The 15975-nt window shown below is 36.1% G+C and overlaps 1 protein-coding gene across 4 annotated transcripts in view; it reads left to right on the top strand.

The window, feature by feature from the left end:
• The first annotated feature begins 3933 nt into the window (after positions 1–3933).
• PLCE1 (phospholipase C epsilon 1) overlaps positions 3934–15975 on the top strand; it is a 118699-nt gene continuing 106657 nt past the window's right edge. For 2 of the 4 annotated variants that reach the window (XM_061348955.1, XM_061348956.1), the window contains exons 1-2: positions 3934–4102; positions 4403–5542. In XM_061348955.1, the coding sequence (XP_061204939.1) occupies positions 3953–4102; positions 4403–5542 (1290 nt within the window). In that variant the 5' untranslated portion in view covers positions 3934–3952. Of the gene's footprint in view, positions 5543–15975 lie in introns of all 4 variants that reach the window. The other 2 variants (XM_061348958.1, XM_061348957.1) reach the window with 1 other exon arrangement.

The raw sequence follows: 15975 nt of genomic DNA, 5'->3' as shown, positions 1-15975 counted from the left end.
TAGCATACTCGTGCACAAGAAAACTTTTCTCTTAGTCTGCTATGTTCATGGTGCATTTAGACATCATAGCAAACTTGATGTAAACTGAAGCTGCTGCTGAGATGTGTGGTCCCTACCAGGCATTCCTACTATTTGCTTTTCATGGAGCATAGTGATCATGTGGCCACAAGGTGGGTCAATTCATTTGGATGGAAAGAATACTTTCCTGAAAAATCAGCCAGCTGAATCAACTTAACTCTCTGGACTCTTGATGTCCAACTTCATTAGATGGGAGAAATGGGGACCAAAGGTCAAGAGTGAGGGGAGGAACAAGTCTGTCAGCTTTAGTGTCAGCTACTTGCTAGATTGACATAGCTGAAACATCAAATTACATTTGAAGATTGCAGAAAGGTGAAAACCAACTTAAGTGACATTTCCCCCCCTCCCCATGCTGCTCATTTTCTCCCGTGTGCTGTTGTAGCACACATGTTAGTACAACCATACATGAACTGGATTGGGAAAATGATCTAGCTGTCAAGTAACTTGAGCAAAAAATTCTTGAGATGGATCAGTTCCATATCACATTGCAGTGGTCATGTGAGGGTGAGAACAGCTGGACATAGACGGGGAGCTTCTTAGTCAGACATTGTTCTTGAGTTGGATTTCAAACATAGGCATGGATAAAAAGTGATGCTGGTAGAGGGACATGGGCAGGAGTGTATCCTCTGGAGCTGAGGAGAAAGGTGACCAGGAAAACCACTGTTGGGGAAGATATGGTATAAAGTTTGTAGAGAAAAGAAAAAGATCCAAGAAAAGCAGTCTGGGGAGGACATGTGTAGAGAGACTTTGGCATAGGAGACAGGTGGGAGGATGATGTTGAAGGAAGGAGGACTGTGGAAGACTAATTCTGGCCTCTGTATGAGCTTTTTGGACATTTGGGGCTATAAATGCATCTTTTTTTGCAGGTTTTTTTTTTACAGAAGCAAATTGGTGAATCAGTGATATGATTAGTTTGGTTTTTTTTTCTTTTGTGGCTTTTTTTTATAGCTTCTCTATAAAGGTGCAAAAAAAGTTAACATGCATGGTCAGTTTTGTGATCTCGGTTTTATTGTGTGATGTTAAATTTGCATAGTAATGTTGTCTTTTTTGCCTTGTAGAGTTATGTGGTTTTGTAAGAATTTTGTTTGGTCACTAGTGTAATAAGAGGTATATTTTCAGTATCAATCCATTCCATTAATCTTTACTCCTGGCTTAGCAATATTACAGTTATTATTTATATAAATATTATTAATATACAGCAATATTAAGAAATGCATTAATAAATATATTTTCATGGCTTGCATTTTCATTTGATTGGCTGGAATTTTTCTGATGCAAACAGGAAAGGTGAATCAGTATACTGACATGTTTTGATAGATGAAAGAAATACTTCAAAAATCAGTACTGAAGACTATTACTTATATATATACTAATATATATAAATATATATACATTTTTGTGTACCCTTTACAGAGTATTATTGTTACTTGATATAGCAAGAAAGAAACTTGAGAGATCAAGAATAAAACAGCTGCTTCTCTTATAACTCCTCCTAGATCTTTCTCATTTGATCAGCATCGTCATATATAGATTTGGACTCAAAGGCACAGAATGGTTGCCAGAACAAATAAGATGGGAATTTCTAGATGGATTGCTTGCAGCTTTCTTCAAGTGTGTAGTGGTAAAAAGTTGTATAAGTTGTGATGTGAGGATTTGAAGGGGAAGGAGCATGGGGAAAAGGGATAGGAAATGGTAGAATAAGGCAATTACAGAAGTACCTTCCTTTTTTTATGTATGTGCTTATGTGTGTGGGGTTTTGTTTGTTTTTGGAAGTGAAATAGCAAGATTGAAGAAAGTGAACTAAAATGAATTTCAGGGTACAATTTAATGATATAGGTGCTGTCAGGGGATATTAAGAATTGCTTGGGTGTTGGGTTTCCCACTATACCTCCTCTACAGTTGTGCTGTCGCAGTATTTTATAGGGTGCTCTGTGAACTGTGCTGGTAACATGGCTTCAGTTTGAGTCCTGTCCCTACTACTCTATCCAACTACTGCTATCTCCTTCTACATGACTTTTTTTATGAACTGTAGCTTTTATTTTCCTTTCTGGTGCTAAATCTCTCCCTTGTACAGGATCCGAGTTTCCCTTCTTGCTTCTCCTCTGGCTGATCTGGCATGCACAAGTATTTTGTAATGGATGGAGAATGTCAAACTCGTGGCTCTTTGTTCTGTCTCTGTCACTCTCCTTTGCGACCCTCTCTGATCTCTCTTCTGCCATTAAACTAATAAATCGCTGTTGAAGGCTGAGATTTCCCATGCATTTATGGTAGCTGCTCTCTGAAGAATGAATGCTGTTCACTGATTGGCAAACTGTTAAGCCATGGATTTGCAGCAAAATGTAACTTCTGTTAAAAATTAGTTTCCTTTTCTTATTACAGACATACACACCACTCCCTCCTGCCCCCTCATCTCCTCCACCCCCTCCGAAAAGTGATACAGTCAGTTACACTTGTGTATTTTATTATATGAGAAAATAGCATATCAAACATCCTATTAACCAAAGAGTACATTCTACATTTTGATTTTTTGCCAAACTGCTTTTGGATGAAGATCGGTAATAAATAAAAATGAAAGCTGACACTAAAATGGTTTAAAAAAAATTGTTAATTATAATTACTTGAGAAGAGTAATAAAATAGATTTCACACTTTAAATTACACTCACTATTAGGCTTTCCTGATGTTATCCTTCCCATCATTCCTTGTTGTTTCATCAACTACAGATGATTTAATTATTGTGCTTAGCTAAACTGCATGAACTGAATTGAAGGAAGGAGCCCCTTCTGCTTCTGTAAATAGTGTCTGGGTCAACATTTGTTTGATCAGTTCAGTAATCAAGATGTGGTACCTAGCCAGTGATTTGCCTCAGTTCTGTGGTATGTTTTGCTACTCAAGTTTCAAAGTCATGTTTTTTTTCTTGTTTCTAGTGAATTTAGACTGTTTTAGTAAACTTAGGCCTTAATATAACTTTTCATTTTCCACATTTTTAATAACATGCAATGGTTTTAAACATTAATTATGGTAAATTAAAATAAAAGCATATGTATGTTTAATATTAATTCCCCATGATTTAGCTCTTATCTTTCTGTTTCCAAGATTTACTTCTACCATGCTAGTTGCAGGAAAGAATCTGAGAGTTAATGGCAAGTGATGAAGGGCAAGTTAAGTTTTTAGCTTAAAGCATACAAGTAAAGGGATTAAAAAGATAATGAATATTTCAATCTTTTATCGTATTCTGCCTTCATGCTTTTTCAGTCATAAAGTTCTTTCAAAAAATACTGTAGACTCTTCATGATTTCACGGAAACAACATGAACATTAAACGTCACGAACATTTAATAGAAAGGGAAACAACATAATACCAAAACACTTCTATTTGTCATAGAATTTAGTTCTGAACAGGAAAATAATTACTTTTAAAAGACAGTGTAGGTTTTAAAATAACTTTGTTCTTCAAAATGTTTTAACCTATCCTGCCTGTAGGTAAAAAAAAATAAAATAGAAAAGGCATTTCCTTTTTTCTCTTTGTATATATCCTGTATGTTCAATTTCATTGTTACAGCTTCAGTAAAATTAGTTTTCTGCAGTCATGTAGCTTTCCATAGTAAAGTGAAGGCGGCTATTTAAATATATACATCATTACTGCGATTTCCCCAAATTGTCAAGTGAGACTTTAAGACAGATTTAAATGTGTATTTTGGGATTCTCTAGGTCTCAATATAATTAACTTGTGTTGTTTTGTGTTCTTTCTCTTCGCATAAAAAAACCCCAGACTTTCTGCTGTAGTTGTGATGGTGGATTTTGTACCATGGATTCTGTTCAATATTTTTTTTCTTTCTTTTTTTTTTTACAGAAATCCAACTTTTTGGATGCCTTATGGAGAGAAGTGTCTTTGACATGGATTATGTGTTTGGTCGTCTTATACAACCTGAGGCAACAGTGTGTGTACTACATATGATAGACGAAGCAATTGTTGGGAGAGACAAGCTGAATGGCCATGTCACAGGAAAAAGCTGGTTTAAAAATGTTTGTATTTCTTGCCAGTAATCCAAGGTTGGCAAAGCCTAATAGCCCCACAGTGAAGAAATACGCTTTCTTTTAAAACCCAGCTCAAAAAGAACGAGAAGTCAATGTATATTTTACCATGTGTTCCCTGATTACTTAGCACTGAACCTTTTATTACACTGAAATCATGCTGTGACGATTGGTAGACAGCGCACCCCCCCTTCCCCCTTCTGCATCCCCAACACACATCTAGGAATTAAAGACTGTTTCAAGATGACCTCTGAGGAGATGACAGCGTCTGTTCTTGTCTCTGTGGTACAGGGTAAAGTGATACCTGCTCAGTCAGCTGGAGATGAAAATACTCAAAATGCTTTGGACACCAGTGTTATAAAAAGACATACTGTCAGTTCGGGAAGGCAAACCACACACACTTTCTCATACTTAAACAGACTTGAAGAAGAAAGTCTTCAGGGCTCAGTGCCCAAAATATTCTCTCTGGCAAAAGAAAAACTGACTAATGACAATAGTAATGAAAACTTCTGGGAGAGGAACAGTTCCATCCCTGATTCAGTGGAATTTGTTAACATTAACTGTAATGTTGTACAGAAAAACTACAAGAGCAAAATCCCGTGCAGCCAGCTGTATAAATCCTGTGATCCTTTAGCAGGGGGAGAGGCATGCCTGGAAACTGGAATTCCTGCTTCACTGGAAAGAGCCATGCTTGCTGAAATTCAGTTGAAAATGAATGGACCTTCGCTGAGAAGCCAGACAGCAGTAAATAAGAATGACAGCAATGATACTGATAAAGTGGCCTTTTTTCACTTTCACTGTGCTAGTGAAAGGAATATATCAAAAGATCTGTGCAGTTTACACAGCAGCTTCATTTTGGATAACTGCTTGCAGCCAGTAAGTGTTGGTGTTAGTAACACCACTGGTTCCCCGACCTGCACTTGCAGATTAATGGAGTTGACAAATAATTGTGAGAATGAAAATGAGCAGCAGCTGTATGAAGACACTTTAAGGGATAAGTATTTATGTCTGGAAAGAGCATCACGTAAGGTTAAAGTGGCGTGCTCAGGTCACAACTTCTGTGGAAATAACTTTACTGGAAGAATGCCCTCAAAGCCGTTTCTGAGCCATTTTGAAGACTGTAATGATAACTGTGAAGAAGATTTGGAAGAGGATTTTTTCAGAAACAAAAAGGAACGTTCTACACTGTTGATAAGACGATTCTGTAAAAATGATAAAGAGGTTAAAAAATCAGTTTATACTGGAACGAGAGCAATTGTTAGGACTTTACCTTCAGGGCACATAGGAACTATTGCTTGGAATTATGTTGAGCAAAGAAGGAACAGCAGTGTCTTGAAGCTTTCTAGGATTACAACAGAACAGCTAACTATAATTCAGACCTTAATAAAATGGGAATTTAATTCCATTCTTGAGATGTCTTTATGGTATGAGGTAAGCTTCTCACAGTGTTGTTTTTGTTGTTTTGGGTCTTGTTTTGTAAATGTTTTGATAACCTGATGACCTTTTCATTCAAAAAAACCCAACCAAAAACCCTTTAACTAGTCAACACTTAGTAAGACTCAATAGGATATTTCACTTAACTGTGTTGAACCTTATGTTGACAAGTATTTTTTTAGAAGAATATACTGTCATACTTTAAAATTAATTCTCTTTAAAATAGATATGGGGTAAAATGTAAAGTTTTAGATCTGTATGAAATTTATACATCCGTGTATATACGTACGTATTTATATAAAGTATAGATTTGATGGTTATATTAATGGTATAATATTTCCATTAAATAAATTGTACTAAATTATAAGTGGCAGTATTAGATTACAGTGAATATTTTTTTGTAAGAAAGCATAATATTTTCCCCAAGCTGCAGATATTTACAATGCTTCAACACTTGCAAATAATTAAAAAACCAATGTAACAGTTGAATAACATGTATTAATGTCCCTATAGTGCCCTGATTTGTGTTATCTTAAATTAGATAATACGAAACATTTTAAGTTTAGAATGAAATCCTGAATGCATGGTTTATTACTGTAAAAAATGACATAGCACATCTCTGATAAATGTGGGTTGAAAACCGGAAGACATTTCTTGCAGTTAGTGCTCAGACTCTGCAACAACGTTCAGTAGGACTAAAATGGAGGAAAACTGACTTGTATAGCATCATAAAATCATTTAGGTTCTGTGAGGGAAAGGTTGGAAAAGACCTTTAAGATCATCAAATCTATCCCTAAAATTAATGAAAAGGTTTATATGAAATTTTGTCAATGATAACAGAGGACTGGCTTTGGTGGCCCAGGAGCTCCATGACAGTTGTGCCCCTCCCCATCCATTTAACCAGTTGATTGAAGAGTTTTATGAACATGTATTTGTTAGGTGTTTGTACTAGGTTGCAAAGCCTTGTAGTGCTGTTCATTATTGAGATATTCAGGTACAAATTTGCTGGTACAGCATGTGATGCATGGTGCGAGGTCATGCTCCCATTAAGGGATGAATATGAGCCATGTATTTACCTAACATGATATCTGCTCAGCACATTTGTTTTATCATTACCAGCTTATTTGGGAGAGAAGGGAGAGTGTTTTGTCACTGAAGTCTCCTGTAATTTTTATTTATGTAGGTATAAAAAGGGAAGGATGTGTTTAGATTTCTTCATTGGGTGTTTTGAATTTAACTTGAGTGCTTTAGTTTTTAACATGAAGGCCTGTTTTACCACTTTCCGCCGCTGCTGCATAACACTAAAAGTGGAGCATTTGGGGGTAAGGGCTTTAATTTGAAGATTTTTTTGTAGTACATACAGAAAACTCAGAAATAAATGTAGTAGGTACTCATTGAATAACTACTTATCTAGGAAAAGTTCTGTCTACAAATGCAAAAAAGTTTAACAGGCACAGTAAAGCACTTTGTGCAATTACAGTGCACATAATGTTTTCTCATGGTCAGAAAAGGTTTAAAACCACATGATTCTAAGTCGTTCTTCCGAAGTGGCGACTACAGATATTTCTCTTATCAACCTCTGTATTTAATCTCTTTCTGTATGATGTGCATCAAGCATTCTTAGCATTATTTTTATGTTATTTTAGTGCCAAATATTATTTATTCAATAATATTTATATGTGTTTATGGTTTATATTAGCATTAGAGATGGTTTTTCACAGACATTAACTCACAGTAGATTTGACAATTATATGGATCTGTTGAACATATGCACTGGGTTAAAATAATTTAATGAATTATGAGCCTTTGTAGGAAGCTTTCATGCTAATAATCAAAGGAAGAAGGAGAAAGTAGTAAATGAATGTGGTAATTTGTTCTTTCTTTCCCCTTATCTCACCCTTTGAGCATGCATTCTGTTTGGAACAGCTAAGTGAACAGTAGTTCTCTTCTTCAAGGAGAAAAAAAAGTTGGAGAAATTAAGTTTTCATAGCAGTACTGGTGTAACATGGAACAATAGAGACCTTTATGTTTTAAGTAGGAAAATGTGGGTCTCATTTGTGCATATCCCTTACATAAAAATTCTAGTGCTAATAAACGAAAGGCACAGGACTGTTGTCTTGCTGAATAAGTTTTTCTTTTTAATTTCCTTACGCAGGAAGATGGGACTGAGGCTTTGCGTTATGTAGAAAATACTTTAAATAGTATATATTTTAATGTAGCATATGATTATGGTTTATAGATATTGTATATGCAGATTTGGACTCCTCTGCTTTGGACTTAATATATGTGTTGTTTGAAGAAAGATCTTTATGCTGAATATTTTTCCTAATTTTGTGTATAGTTTTGGGGGCTCTATACAGTGTAGTACTTGCCATTATCAGACGAATGTGTATAAGATGGCCGTTGTATCTGTTAATGAGAAATTTACTTGTCCATGTTGGAACAGTACGAGCCCCTCACATTAGTATATATTGAAGATGTTGCAAATGGAAAGAATTTGACATAGAAACAAATAATAAGAGTGCAAGCTTTGGTGTTGGCTTTGCTTGGCCTGGCCCAATTTGTCCACTACTTGGGCTCATCTCAGGTTGATCATATTAGCAATCTGACTAATTACAGAAGTCAGAGTTTCTGGGATCTGTCTCTGTGAGATGTTAGGTTCACGGTGCTAATGCACACTTCTTTTTTTTTTTCCTCCTGATATGGTGTTTCTGTGGTGCTGCTAGTGTAGTATTGACTAAGGTAATAAATTTGAGCAGCTCAATAGACTACTGCAGGCTGATTCTCACAAACAGGGTAAGTGACCTCAGTATCTCCAGATGACAGCTGCAATAACATAGTTGCAATGCATAATAGCCGAATTCTTTAGTTAAGCTCATTTTGTAGGCATCAGTACCATCTTTGCTGTGTCATTACATTCCTGATGCTAGTAGTTGAGCTTTAAGAAGCAAGAATTCTGCTGTCTTGTTTACCCAGACAGAAGTTAGCGCAGTAGTATATCTTCTACTCTTCATAGCTGCTAAGGTGCTACTGAAATGCCAAATACTAATAAAGCAACAGTTTAAAAATCTTAATTGCCCCCTCATCTGTTTCCAGATAGAATAATGGTTTCATTAGATTTGAGAGGAGATTTGTCATGTAGGTGTGTTTTATAGTTAATTTAACGATTTTGTATAATGGTTCAGCATTTGTTAGCATTAGGTATTTTTTTCCGTGTAGTGTCCATAGTGTTTTTATGATTTATGTGTAAAATCAGTGTAATGCAAGGGGCTTTGATTGTGCATGGATAGTGTAAGGAGTTTGTAGTAGAACTTCTTTATTTCCATGAAGTTGAGCTATAGTCAGATGGTGGCATCTGTTATCAAAGAGTTAAGAATAGAAAAAAGATTTAGAGGTAAAAAATGTTTCATTAATATGGTATCTAAAATAGTCATTTTAGATAATATTTTTAAGGAAACAGAGCCAGGCAGAAGTAGTTTTCTGTTTAATAGATAATTGAACCTTTTTTTTCTTTTTTTTAATTGATTACTGATTCTGACTGTATTTAGAATTAAAATGAATTTTATATAATTAATATAAATGCTAATTGTAATTCTGAAACTATAGAGAGCTCAATATCCTCTCCCTGCAGTCACCCTCTGTCAGAGTTGTATCAGCAACACTAGTCTTTATGTTGCATGCTTTTCTGGCATTTCTGAAAATATGGATAGATTGAGCAGATGTTATTTCCACTGTCAGTCATGGAAATAGCATCTGCTTTGAATGTTTTGAGAATCAGTTACACTAACTAACTGCAAAGCACTTTCCATCAAATGCTAACATGTGTTTATGAACAAAGAAAGTGTTAGTACTGCTGTATGTTCAGAAGAACAATTTTTGGTAGCTTTTCTCAAGTATCTGGTTAATTGTAACCTTTAATAGTAAATATTTTGTCAGAATGAATAGTATAATCCTTTTTTTTTTTTTTTATTTTTTATCTAGCAGTATCTTGGAAGATACTTTTCCTGTATATTCAAAACAGGGTTTGTATAATGAAGAAGCCTATGTTTATTCTGAAGAAGTGAAACAAAAGCTTGAAAGTATCTGACTTACCCTCTCTGCTAATGATAATAATAAGGATAAGAGTCCTTGTGTATGTACTGTTTCACTAAGAGGATCTGATTTAGTTAGAACAGACGCAAGACTTGCTGGGGTGGCTACATGAAATCACCTGGCAATAAGAGTCTTACTAGTGAAGTTGTCCTGCCAAACTCTGTGAGATTCACAACCCACAAAGCAGCCTAAAAAAATTGAATTCTTCTAGGCTTTCACTTCTTGGTGATTTTTAATTGTTTCTGTAGGAATTTCAGGTCTAGATTTGCTGTGATATCTTTAGGATTATGTAATTTTCCCACAGGTTTTTGCTTCTTGCTGCGTATTTAAAAAGATCAATTCTTTTAATTGACTTTTACTTCTCTTGCAGTTTTGCATGCATATCCAAAATGTAACACTGCTCCTTGTGCTAAAGTCTATGCTATACTTGTACTTTCATTAAAAACCCCCAGTTTGCTACGCTACGTTGTGGATTACAGACGAATTTGGGGTTTGAGATTTTTTTGGTTTTCCAATTTGAAATAAAATGTCTACTCCAGCACACTGAAAATAATTTACAGGAAAAAGATACATCTAGAAAATAATAAAAAAGCAAATAATCTGTAAGTGGTTGGTGTTCTCCACTCTAAGAGTAATTTTTGATCTGACTGGGCATGAGTAGTTTGCCTGTTGCTAACATTATCATGTTCTTGGACATAAAGGTTTATATTCATATGTTAAAGTAGTTAGTAGGTTTGGATAAGATGGTTGATGGTTTTTGTTTTACCTGGACCCTATTTTCTTATGCAAAGGAGTTGCAGTCTTTTCTTTAAAGAAAAAAGCTCCTGAGTGAAATTGACTCTTTGGGAAAAAATTAGGGAAGCAGAAGAAAAGCCAAATAGGCATGAAATTATGTTTTCCCTTCAGTAAGTGCTGTAAAAATAAATAGAATTTTGTTAAATGAAGCACTATACTTATATTTGCTCTGGATTGAATTACCCCAGTTTTAAAGGCTAGCTTTAAAACCAGAAAATTTACCCTGTTTGTAGAACTAGTCAGTTTTATTACAATAATGTGTGATAGTTAGAGATAAATATCTTCGTACTTTGTATTATTTTGTAGTTGCCTTATAGCTTTAACAATTTTGGGCCAGATTATGAACAATAAGCTTTAGCTGTGAGCGCACTTAGGTATTCAGAGCCAATAGTGTGGGAGTCTTGGCAGGAGCAGTATATTATGCCTTCAGTTTTTCCACATTTTCTGACTTTCCTTCTAGTGACTGTTCATTAACTGTAAAGAAGCATGAAGATCTGTTTTAGAAAATCTCCCTGCAGCACATTAAAGAGTTCAGTTTAGAGTGTTAGAGTTGGACACTCTTCTAAATTCTTTCTCAGTTGAAACTAAGTTATCTCCATTACCTATATGAACCGTTGAAAAGTTTGGGTTGTTTACTCTGGTGTGAGTGAATAAAAACTGTGCCATATAAAGATCACTCTGTTGGTGAGTGAATAATTAAAATGTGAATTTATGAGATGTCATATACAATTTAAGTTATCTTGCTTTTCCACAGTCTTTCAAGTCTTCTTAAAAAAAGTTGGGTTGACAGTCATTGGTAGTCATATCTTATCAGTATGAACTTTCAAGAAGGACTTGCAGAAAAAATCTCTACTGTAAAATTATACTTGCCACAATATCTAAGGCATCCTCCATGAGATATGGGGCTGTTTGGTTTCTCTGTGAAAAGTGATTTGATATAGTGTAGTTATGAGCCTCTGCCCAGAAAGAATTTTGTTTGAAAGTACAGACTGGTGACAGCTTAAAAAAAGGAGTAACAACTGAACCTAATACAGCTGTTAGGTACTGTCCAAGTGCATATGAGCTGCAGTATCAAGGGACAGGAGAGCTCTGGGGGTGCTCCCACACCAACCAAAGCTAATTACATCAGTGCAGCAGTCGGAACCAGAGTGACTCAGGGCAGTGTGACAGCACAGAGCTTTCATGAGGAATGTCGGAAGTGGGACAGCGCTGGAAACATCAAAGTTCAGCCCTGGCATTTGTAACCACTTCTTTTTTCTCCTTTTTTTTTTTTTTTTTTCCCTGTTTTTTTTAATTCACCTTGTAATTTCACTAGAAAATTATATAGTTAAAAGCTATTCCTTACCAGCAAAACACGTGTCAGACAGTGCTCATTTTGTCCTGCGAGTTGAGTGCAAGTATCTATGTTTTGAATATTTTGAGCTCTAACCAGATATAATAATTTTTGAACTGGGATGGAAGACTCACTTTTAAGACACACTCATCAGTCCTCTAGCTGAGTATGAGAGTCATAGTATGGAAATATGCAACAGCAATGAAAAGATTTGTTCTTAGCTTGAAATCAGCACATGCACTTGTTGCAGGACTCTGAATAATCTAATTAACTGTTGTGAAAATAGAAGAGTTGATTTCTCTCTCCTCCCCTCCCGCCCCCCCCCAGCTTTTTCAGTAGCTGAAAACAGCCTATTCACTGTTGCCAGCCTTTGTACTTCGAATCCAATAATGTGAGCTTCTTTTATGATGATTAAAGGTGATTCTTACGTACTCTTATTAATGATTACTTTTATTTTATTCTCCTGACACTGTAAAAATTGTTTTCAAGAAACCACAGCACATACAGATCTTCATTAATAAAGTGTGGGCAAAACAAAGGATGTATTATTAGCTGCTCTGGTTTCATGTTGCAGCAGTCTTAGTTCTTAAAGTATTTAGGAATTCCCTTCAAGTATTAGAGAGTGCGTGAAATCCTGGTCGTGTTGTGATCTATTGAAAATCCCCTATCGGGAAAAGGTTAATTGGAGGGAGAAAAAGAAGCATGTGCAAAATGGAGCTGTTTGCTTTATGGGAAGCATAATTTTATGTCAAACATTTTAATAAAGTTTTAATATGGCAAACTTACATTAAAACTTACTTTAAGCAGTTTGAAAACTGTAATTTTAAACTAGAAATATTGTCTATATAAATATGTATAATGCATTATAAAATAATTCAGGTGGAATCATTAACTTGATAAGTAGAACTTCAGTGCCCTTCAGTTGCGTATGCTGTTATTTACTGTTCGTGTAAGCCCTACTTCTGGACTTGAATTTGTTGTCCTTGCTGTTTTACAAACAAGTGATGATCTCATCTGTTTTATAGACTTGGAGACAGTCAGTTGTTAGTGAGCTCACTTGGGTTTTGGAGAAGATAAACTTCTTCCAAACACTCTCCATATGCTGTGGCTAAATTTTTTCTTTTATCTCAGCAGGCTTAGTAGCTCTGTGCTGCACTGTAGTCTGCAGAAGAGACATATCCTCAATTTCCAGTGCAGGACACCCCCCCCCTCCCCCCCCGCCCCCCATATTTTCCCACTGCTCCATCTGTTAATATTTGGTAATTTTAGAGTTACATGCATAAGAACAAGATCCCGCATTGGGATATTTTTTGCTTGGTTTTTTTTTTAGTGTGTGTAGCCAGTCAACACTGAAATACTTCTAGGCTGAATAAATGTCTGAATGATAATTCTGAATGTTTTATCACTCAGAAGAAACATAGGAGCGTATCTGAGCCATGGAGAACTTTTCAAATGTGGTTGTGGGTTAGATTAAGCAGCTGACCCCTGAGAGAAAACTGTTGTCAGTCTTCTCTGTTTTAGATTAGGAATTAATCTTGAGTAACTTTGCAGACCTAGAGCATCAAGCTGCAAACTTGAGGCCGTTACAGTTCTGACCCTGTGCATATAAGAGATGCTTTACTTATATAAGCACATTATGGTTGCCTTGGGAACCATAACATTTCACTTCCTGTCTACTGTTTACAATCTTGGGACTGCAGTAGATGGCTTGTCTGTGGAAATGTGTGTATTTTAGAGGGAAAAAATATTATGATATTAACTAGTATTCTGGCTTACCTACGTGTCCTTTTCTAACTTATCTTACCTGAAATACAGGCAGAACTACAGGAGTGCAAAATCTTTTGCTACATGAACATTTTATTGTCATCCAAGGATTTGCTATCAGAATAAAGGAGGCTTTGGTCTATTAGCATCAAGTCACTCAACAGGTTGAGGCTGTAGAAAACATAGTGAAAGGTTTTCAACAAGCAGAAAATATAGCGTAGGTCGTATTTAAACCAGCAGTGTATTAATTTTCTTATTCTCTGGCAGTCCACAAATAGAGGTCTTTTTGCTTTGTTTCTTTTTTTTTTTCTTCCTTTAACCAGCAAATTGGAGATGGACTTTTATAATAATTTGAATGCTTCTTTTGAGCAGATATTTTTTTGCCATTGATTTGCAAAACCTGCAAATCCAGCCTTTGCAAGCAATGCTCATTTTGAGTAATTTTTAATATTTTAATTTTGAACACATTTCTCTTCACAGTTCAGCTTTGACCAGCTGTTTCCTGTTTTTCCTTCCAGTGGTTCAGCTGACAAGGAGATAAATGCATCAGTGGTTTGTTTCAGAATTAGAATTACCTTTATAAAATGGTGGAAGAATAAAACAAATAAGTTGGACGTCATTACAAATAAAGTTACGGTGGAGTTCTGAAGTACTGTTTGCTGCACCTAGATGTTTTATAGATTACAAAGCTTTTGCTACTCGGGGAGCTCATTTGGTACAGGAAAATTAATCCAACATCAGAAACACCAGGATGAAGCTTTTTGTGGGGAATTTGGGTGAATGTGATGGACTTTTTTCATGCAGTTCCAAATATTTATGTTTGTGAGATAATATTTTGATTGATCTGTGGTCTGCATAATGACCTGACCATTAATTCATATTTGTCCTGCTCAACCTTCCCTCCCCCCGGCTTTTGGACTGATTTGGATAGAACATATAATCATTTCTGTAATAATGCAAACTGTTTTGGAATTCTAGAACTGAGTTTATACATGTATTTTTGCAGACTAAAGGAGGGCAGGTTTACTGGGGAAGAACTGGTATATTTGATCAGTCTTAGTACTGACTTGTACAGTATACCATTTCTTTTTCTTTGCAGTGAATTTAATCCACATCAGCACAGATAACAGCTGTGTTCTGGCTTCAGACATCTTTCTTCAGGGCTTTTAAATGAGCTATTTACTCATTTGAAAGGTGTTTATGTAATGAAAATATTGCCCTCTGTTTTCAGAACTGAGGTTGTCACTGTAGGACTGTGGAAGGATCAGTTCTTGACCCTTCTTTTTTTGTCCTGGTGTAGCAGGCTGTCCTATGGCATCTAGCATCACCTGTCCTTTGCTCTTCTTTAGTTCTCCCTGTGACCTAAGTGGTCAGATCTCATTTAGTCTGCACCCTCTGGCATGAGAGAAAATCACACAGAGACAGCTGACAGCATGTTGACTCCCATGGCCAGGGATTCTCCCTTGACTGAGGGGTTTAAATATTCCTTACTTGTTAGGTTACTGAGTTTCTTAACAGCCAGTAGTAGAGGAAGAGCTGCAACTTGGTCTGTGGTGAAGGTCCCGGCTGCAAAACCTTAGAATATGCATTTGATACCCTGAGCAAGGTGCTGTATCCTCAACTATTTTTTTATCTTTACCCATTTATAGGCCTCAGCCCACACCATTTTTAAGGCCTGCAGACTTCTAGAAATGCCAGCCTTAATAGCATTTACCTCAGGGTATGATCCCACTGTTGCCATTTGAAAAAGGCTTCCCCTGCAGGTTGCACTGGGTGCTTTTCTCTGAGGTTTTTCCAGGCTCCTCCCCATGTTCCTTTTGGTGGATGCCTCCAAGATCTGCTCTCACTTTCTAGGCTTCCTGATCTCAGAAGGGTTTTTCATTAAATTCTGTGATGGGAAGGGAGGAGAGTTCCTCTTCCCTCTTGAAAACTAATTTTTTTTATAACTCCTAACTAGGTTTTCTCTTTTTACTTAAGCCTATCAATAGCTGTCTGCTGTTGTTCCTTAGTGCCATTTTTGTGCTTACCTTCATCTTGCTTACTATTCCCTACATGGTGGTCTTCATGGAGCCTCCCTTATCCTTCAATATTTTATACAGAAAAAGACTTCCCAATATATTTCTTTTTAGCTCTCTACTACTAGATAGTATTTTTTTTTCTTCAGCCAAGTTAAGACTGAAGTTAAGGCTGAAGTTCCTTCTTCATGCAGTTGTGTGGTCATAATGGGCACTCCTGTTTCTATTATCCTTACATCCATCTTTGTTGAGCTCGTACAAGTTTACATGAGACATCTGTACCATTTATAGCTATTATATTTAATTTTTGGCATTTTTTTTTTGCCTTCTTCCTTTCCATGTTCTTTCTGGGCATTTTTTTCTAGTGAAGGTTAGAAACAGCATTTAAACTGCACGTTGGACAACTGATCGCACCTGGCTCTAGTATGACA

Source organism: Neopsephotus bourkii, unplaced genomic scaffold, assembly GCF_033783945.1.
Source record: "Neopsephotus bourkii isolate Nb327-2 ecotype Australia unplaced genomic scaffold, CSIRO-AGI_Nbou_v1 NB_379, whole genome shotgun sequence".
Taxonomy (NCBI): Eukaryota; Metazoa; Chordata; class Aves; order Psittaciformes; family Psittacidae; genus Neopsephotus; species Neopsephotus bourkii.
The sequence above is the reverse complement of the archived record's forward strand: the minus strand, read 5'-3'. Positions and strand labels throughout refer to the sequence as shown.